The sequence below is a fragment of the Arachis hypogaea genome, chromosome 19, assembly GCF_003086295.3.
Source record: "Arachis hypogaea cultivar Tifrunner chromosome 19, arahy.Tifrunner.gnm2.J5K5, whole genome shotgun sequence".
Lineage (NCBI taxonomy): Eukaryota > Viridiplantae > Streptophyta > Magnoliopsida > Fabales > Fabaceae > Arachis > Arachis hypogaea.
Window position 1 is genome coordinate 147612434 of NC_092054.1, and position 7738 is coordinate 147620171.

General features: G+C 36.4%; 1 protein-coding gene across 2 annotated transcripts; it reads left to right on the forward strand.

Annotated features, from left to right (window-relative positions):
• The first annotated feature begins 5975 nt into the window (after nucleotides 1–5975).
• Nucleotides 5976–7425, forward strand: LOC112776828 (flavin mononucleotide hydrolase 1, chloroplatic-like). 2 transcript variants are annotated; one of them, XM_072227537.1, is made up of 5 exons: nucleotides 6018–6154; nucleotides 6353–6433; nucleotides 6851–6902; nucleotides 7105–7219; nucleotides 7365–7425. In XM_072227537.1, exons 1-5 carry the CDS (start codon nucleotides 6083–6085, stop codon nucleotides 7366–7368), a joined length of 324 nt encoding a protein of 107 aa, XP_072083638.1. In that variant the 5' UTR covers nucleotides 6018–6082; the 3' UTR covers nucleotides 7369–7425. The 2 variants fall into 2 exon arrangements, 1 of the variants encoding a protein (XP_072083638.1); XR_011877523.1 differs by having other exon boundaries at nucleotides 5976–6021; nucleotides 6541–6902; nucleotides 7105–7419.
• The last annotated feature ends 313 nt before the right edge of the window (nucleotides 7426–7738 follow it).

The following is a 7738-nucleotide window of genomic DNA, read 5'->3' on the forward strand; positions in this document are numbered from 1 at the left end:
AGGCTTTGTAAATACTTTCGGCTTTGGACAATGGAAGCTTACTAAAGGCAACTTAGTGGTGGCTCGAGAAAAAGGTACTTCAAGTTTGTATGTGATGCATGCCATGATTGCAAAAGATAATTTGAATGCGGTTGAAAATAAAGAAGTTTGTAGCTTGTGGCACAGAAGATTTGGTCATATTAGTGAAAAAGGACTTAGCTATTTGGCTCGAAAGGATGCTCTTTCAGGTTTGAAGAATGCAGAGTTGAAGAAATGTTCTCATTGCATGGCTGGCAAACAAAGAAGATTATCCTTCAAGAAGCATCAACCTTCAAGAAAATCAGACTTCTTGAAATTGGTGCACTCCGATATTTGTGGTCCTTTGAAGGTACGGTCTTTTAGTGGAGCTATTTACTTTATTACTTTTATTGATGATCATTCAAGAAAGCTTTGGAATTATGCTTTGAAAACAAAGAACCAAGCTTTGGAAAAGTTTAAACAATTTCAAGCTTTGGTTGAGAGGCAAACAGGTAAAAAGCTTAAATGTATTCGCACTGATAATGGTGGTGAGTATTGTGGACCATTTGATGTGTATTGCAAGCAGCAAGGCATTAGGCATAAAAATACACCTCCTAAAACACCTCAGTTGAATGGTTTGGCAGAAAGGATGAATAGAACGTTGATTGAAAGAGTTAGGTGTATGCTTACTGAAGCTAAGCTACCTAAAATCTTTTGGGGTGAAGCACTACTTACAGCGGCTCATGTGATTAATTTGAGTCCTACAATTGCTTTGGACAATGATGTTCCAGATCATGTTTGGTCGGACAAAGATGTCTCGTATGGTCACTTGAGAGTCTTTGGATGCAAAACATTTATTCATGTTCCACAGGATGAGAGGTCCAAGTTGGATGTGAAGACAAGGCAGTGCATTTTTATTGGGTATGGTCAAGATGAATTTGGTTACAGGCTTTATGATCTAGTTGAAAAGAAGCTTGTAAGGAGCCGTGATGTAGAGTTTGTTGAAGACCAGACCATTAAAGACATTGATAAGGCAGAGAAAAGTCAATCACAAGAGAGCAGTGACTTGACTGATGTAGATCCAGTTCAGCCTCTTCCTTCATCAGAACTAGCAAAGAATCAAGATCAGGAGCATATGCAGCAAAATGAGCCTTTGGTTCCTGATGACTAGGAGATGGGAGATCCAATTGATGCTCCAGTTGATGATGACGCTGATAATTAACCTGAGCTACCTGAAGATCCACCAGGTTTCCATCCTAGGAGGTCTACTAGAGAGCGACGACCTTCAATGAGGTATCCTTCTAATGAGTATGTGACATTTACTGATGAATATGTGATCTTGACTAATGGGAGAGAACCTAAATGCTATGTGAAAGCTATGGAAGGCAACGACAAAAAGAAATGGTTTGATGCAATGCAAGATGAAATGAAATCCTTGTATGATAATCAAACATTTGAGCTTGTGAAGTTGCCAAAAGGGAAGAAAACTTTGCAGAACAGGTGGGTTTATAGGTTGAAACATGAAGAAAATTCTCAGTGTCCAAGGTACAAGGCTAGATTGGTGGTCAAGGGCTACAGGAAGAAAAAGGGAGTTGACTATAATGAAATCTTTTCACCGGTTGTGAGAAGATTTTCTATTAGGATTGTTTTGAGTTTGGCTGCAAGTCTTGATTTAGAGATAGAGCAGATGGATGTGAAAACTGCTTTCCTTCATGGCAATCTTAAGGATGAAATTTACATGAAACAACCTGAAGGTTTCATGGTAAAGGGAAAAGAGGATCATGTTTGCAAACTGAAGAAGAGCTTGTATGGCTTGAAGCAAGCTCCAAGATAATGGTACAAGAAGTTCGAGTCTGTTATGGCAGAACAAGGCTACAAGAATACTACTTCTGTGTATTTGTTAAACAATTTGCTAGTAATGATTTTATTATCCTTTTGATATATGTTGATGACATGCTTATTGTTGGTCAGAATGCTTCTAAGATTGATATGTTAAAGAAGCAACTTGCAATGTCATTTTCAATGAAGGACCTTGGGCCGGCAAAGGAGATTCTTGTTATAAGAATCGAGCGTGATAGAAAAGAGAAGAAACATTGGTTGTCACAGGAGAAATACATAGAGACAATGTTGCACAAGTTTCAAATAGAGAAAGCAAAGGCCGTCAGTACTCCTCTTGCTACACACTTCAAATTGAGTTGCAAGCAAAGTCTATCAAGTGATGAAGAGAAGAAAGACATGGAAAAAGTTCCATATGCATCAGCCGTGGGTAGTTTAATGTATGCTATGGTGTGCACAAGACCGGATATAGCTCATGCTGTTGGTTGTGTTAGCCGTTTTGTTTCAAACCCAGGAAGAGAGCATTGGAATGCTGTAAAATGGATAATGAGATATCTTCGTGGTACTTCTAACATGAAGTTGTGTTATGGAAGTGATAAGCCTATTCTAGTTAGTTACACTGACTCAGACATGGCAGGAGATATTGATTCTATAAGGTCCATTTCAGGCTTCTTGATCAACTTTGCGGGTGGAGCTGTGTCCTGGCAATCAAGATTACAAAAATGTGTTGCTTTGTCTACTACCGAGGCCGAGTTTATTGCCATTACCGAAGTGTGCAAGGAGATGCTTTGGATGAAGAAATTCTTAAAGGAACTCGGGTCTACTCAAGAGAGGTATGTGTTTTGTGATAGTCAAAGTGCTATACATCTTGGTAAAAATTCTAGTTTTCATTCTCAATCCAAACATATTGATGTGAGGTATCATTGGATACGTGATGTTTTGGATGCTGAGTTGTTGGAACTTGAAAAGGTTCATATTGATGAGAATGGTTTTGATATGATGATCAAGGCATTACCAAGGTGGAAATTTGAAGTTTGTTGCTTAATCGCCGGATTGGCGGTTACCTCCACATAGTCGTGAAGGGGAGAGATTTGTTGGGTTTTTGGGCTCCCTTCCTATGTGGAGAAAAAGCCCAAATGCTAGTATCCAAACCCATGAATAGTTGAAGTGGCTGAAGTGAGTTAGGGTTGAGAGAGAGAGAGGTCATTTTGAAAGGAGAACACCAAACACTAGAGAGAAAAGAAGAGAGAAAGTTATTTTCGCACATACACAAAGTTGTCTCTGTAAATTGGTCACTGCAGATTCGTTAACCGTTGGATCGAACTCAAATTTGGACAGTGTGTTCTACACATTTGTTTTTTTATTTCACCGTTCGGATCTTCGATTCGATGTCTGTAGCTGAAAATATTGACCACGCACAGTAGCTCTGTTTTTGTGGTATTTTCATCTTCTTGTTCTTGTTTTGAAACTTGGATTGTTTGGCTTGTTGTATGCACGTTTTGTGCAGTAATTTGTGACTCTCTTGTACCCTATTTTTCATCATAGTGAAGTTATTTCCTAGCCTTGGTGACTCGTGGTTTTTACTTCTCTCATTGAGGAGGTTTTTCACATTAAAATTCTTGGTGTGTTAGCTTGTCTCTAATTTTTGGTTTATGTGATTTTTCCGCTGCTATTGAGTATTGTTGTGTTAGTGTTAATACTTATTGTAAGTGGATATTGTTGTTCCTCTAATTTTTGTAAGTAGAAAATTGTGTGTTTTATTCCTATCTTGTGTAACATCAATTAAATTAATTCAAACAAAGCTAGTATAATTTGTCCTTAATCTATCCTATACTTATTTACTGACAAGTGGTGGTTATTATTGAAAGGATTTCGAGAGTTGTCAAGATTAATAAGATAGTAAATCTAACCAATAAGACTGAATTAGGAGGAATAATATTAATATCAATGAGAGTAACCAAGCTGTAAATAATAATAATAATAATAAAATAGAGACTAAATAAACCATGCATATTGCACGATGACCCTACCAACGTTTCACATGCAAGAAAAAGACATGAATTATGTTATACTATTCCACTGGAAAAGTTAATTAAAGTAGTGTTTAAATATGTCAACAATCCACTTCCATTGTCGATTTCGGGTAATAATTGTATATAAAAATATTCACTTAAACTATTCTTTGTTCCTTTCTCCCACCTAATTAAATAGCACTTTACGTACATTCTCTTAATTAAAATAGCATAAAAAGACATTTTATTTCTTGTCAATTGTTGTTTTTTGACATCTTTGCATGTTTAGATCGCATTTTTTTCATGCTATCTTTTAGTCTAATTAATAGATTAATTTATTGTAGATTAGAATTTTATTTAAAAATCTGTCGATAGTAATACATTATTATATATACAAAATAAAATTTGAATTTTCAATATTTATATAAGTGGACGAATGAGTTACGATTATGGTTTGGAAAAGTATAGGGTATCAATATATTATTTGACAACTTATTGCCAACAATAATTAATTATTATATTTTAAACATATATATAAAGAGACACATACATAAAATATATCTATAAAAACACTTCTATTAAACACAGCCATAAAAAAGACATTTTTATTAGACACATCCACGAAGATACTTCCATTAAACACAGTTATAAATAAGAGTTGGCAGAAGTTGGCAAAAATGTTGTTGGTAGCGTAGCAGAACCGTTATGGTTTTAAAAATCGAATTAGACCGACTGGTTAAACCAATTCAACTAAAAACCGACTGAATTACTAATTTGGTCTAATAGAAAAAATTTGTCTATAAAAAAATTGTTTTAGAATTGTTGAACCGACCAGTTGAACCGAACAGAATCGAAATCTGACTGATTTACTCTGAACAACATTGTTTGATATTTAAAAAAGAAAAAAAGAAAAAGGGTTTTTAAATTGAGAAACCACTAACTGAATCTCTCTTCCCTTTCAAGTTCCTGCAAAGCGGCAGAGGTCTCAAAGCTCCTCACATTCTTCCTTGAAAACCCTAGCCTTTATCGCGCTGCCGTTGGTCTCTCCGTCGCCACCTAGTTCATCGTGGTCATTCGCCGTTCCTCCTGGTTTGTTGTACTCGAAGGCCCTCCCGTTCGCCCAACACCAGCGTCTCCAAGTTCTGCCACTACTAGAAAATTAGTTATTACAGACGGATATTTCCGACGAATTTTATCCCACTGAAATACAGACGAAATTTCAGAGGAATTTTTTTGTCGGAAAACAAAAAAAATAGATTAGCATAAATTACAGACGGAAAAGAGAATCCGTCTATAATTCCGTCGAAAAAATTAATTTTTTTCTGTGAAATGGTTACAGACGAATTTTCTGTCTGTAATTAAATAGACAAAACGTGCATTTTATTAAATTATTATAGACGAAAAATCCGTCTGTAATTTAAATGAAATCCGTCGGAAATATTGAAAACCCTAGTTGAAGATTAACTCCATTCACTCGCCATTCACGCCTAGTTTTTGAATGCTGTAGTCCTCCAACTCCCAGGTTCCCGAAACTCCCAGGTTCATTTCAATTTTTCACGTTTTCCTTGCTCCCTGCCTTCTCTCTCCGTTGAAGATGTGACGTCCTCAGCTGTCACCGCCGCCGCGGCTCGCATCGCATGAGCTCCCTCCGTCGCCCTCATCGTGTTTGCTCCCTTTGTTGCCATCGTCGTACGACCTCTCTCCGCCGTGCTCTTGTCTTACGAGCTCCTTCCGCGCTGCTCTCGTCGCTGCTTCTTCTCTCCTCGCCGGAGGTTGTCATCATCTCTTCTCGTCGTTGTTAGTTCAGGTAAGCCTCCGCCTCCTTCTCGTCCATATCCCTAACCCCTTCCATTGTGATTCTATTCTGATTTCATTATCCCTAGCCCTAGCCCTGTCCCTTCCTTGTTGCTGCTGCTAATTTCACAGAAAAATAAAAATAATACTAATTAACTTCATTCATTTTTTAATTTGTTGAGATATCGAGATCTGTTCTTAATTAACTTAAAATTACTGATAAGTTTCTACAAATTTGTTGAGATATTGAGATATTGAGATCTGCAATAGTTGGTGCTGTCCGCTCTGGCTACTTACATGCGCTGTTTGATGTCTTTGCAGAAGTAAACCTTCTGCAGAAAGTTCCGGCTATTGTTCATGGAAACTTGAAGCTCTCCGAGAGGTAATTCTTGATAAGGAACCATGCTTTTTAACCCTCCTTTCTTATTTGATTCTACACTTAAATGTCAAAGGAACAGAAATTGAACAAGTCCTTTCAGGAGGAGCTTAAAATATTAAAGCTGGATAGAGACAAAGTGAGTTTATATTATATATATTTCATCATTGTAACTGAAGCATTCTTTTGCTCACCGTGAGATAAAAAGAATCATTCTGTTTGTAGTTATACTATGGGGAGGTCATAATTTAAAAGACTTATATTTTTTAGTTGTGAATTTGTGATATTTACCTCTAAAATGTACTCTACTATAACCCATTGTTCTCATTATTGTTAGATGGAAAAGAATGAAATTGAGGCTGCTCTTGAAACAAGCAGGAAGTCTTTAGCGGCTAATGTCCTTTCCAGTGCTTCTCAGGTACAGGTCAAGCATTCAAGGGATATCAGTTATGTTAACAATATAATGGCTTTTTGATAATGTAAATAATTACTTTTTGGAATGCCGGCATTGGCTTTTTGTAACAGATGTCAGATCCTTCCAAAAGTTTTCCAGAAAGGGAAGAAGTCGTAAGTTCCATACAAAGGCTAAATAAAGATTTGATGGATACACAGCCGAAAAATCAGAAAAAATGGACGAAGACATCAAAATTATTGAAGATCTAAGGCAAAGCAATGATTATTTAAGGGCTCAAGTATCTTTGGTTGCTGAGAAATCATAGAAATTGAATTCTCGCTTTTCACTACTTGCTTTCGAATTTCTTGTATCTTCTGCATAAAATGGTTAAGTAGTTTCCACTTTCATAACATCGTTCTTAATAATGTTTTTCTCTTCCAGATGGAGCTAGCGAGAAAAGTTTTTAAGGACGGAAGGGATGTTGATTTAGAAGGTTGGTCTAACATTTTGTTGCTAGAGCTGATATCTTAGTATTAGTCATTACATGATACTATTTTAGTTTAATATAATACATTGAAAATCTGACTTTTAAGAACCGCAAAATGCTGATGTTGATATTTTTGTTCATAGATCAAGTCATTTCAGATCAATTCCAGATTGTCGATATTTTAGTTTCATGTGTGTTTCCATCACAGGCCTTAAAACTTGCATGACAAGTGGATATTCATACATTGAAGGAATTGAACATTTGCTTCTTTCCTTAAAGCGAAACAACTATGAGATGCATGCTTTTACAAACTACCCCATATGGTAAGACAGTTGTTCTTATTATGATTTTGGTTTTTTGGCTCCCCACAGTCTTCTTCAGAATGTTTATACTCTATACAAGGTTTCTGTGCTAGTGTTAAAGGTCACACTTTTCAAGAACCCAGTTGCAGATTTGTCTTTGTTTCAGTTGAAGATGGGTATTTGCAATCAGGATGCAATCAAGCAGTTGCAATCCATGATGGAAAATGGTGTGTTCTTCACAACCTTCAAAATAAATAAATAAATCAGTCTCATCTCGCATTCTTGTTTTACTTCCATGATCTCTAATTGATAAAGATTCCTTCTTCTTTTTTTTTTTTGTCTCGTTCCAGTGAATTTGTGGCCTATTGGAGAAAATTTGTGGCCGAGTATTACTCTCCTCGAGCAAAAGAACGGTGGTGCTTGTCTTTGTATAATAATGTTGGGCATCATGCACTTGGTGTTTTCCCTTAGGCATATATGGCAAGTCACTTCGCTTGTTATTTAAATTTTCTATTAATTATTTCAATGTCTGAAAATTGA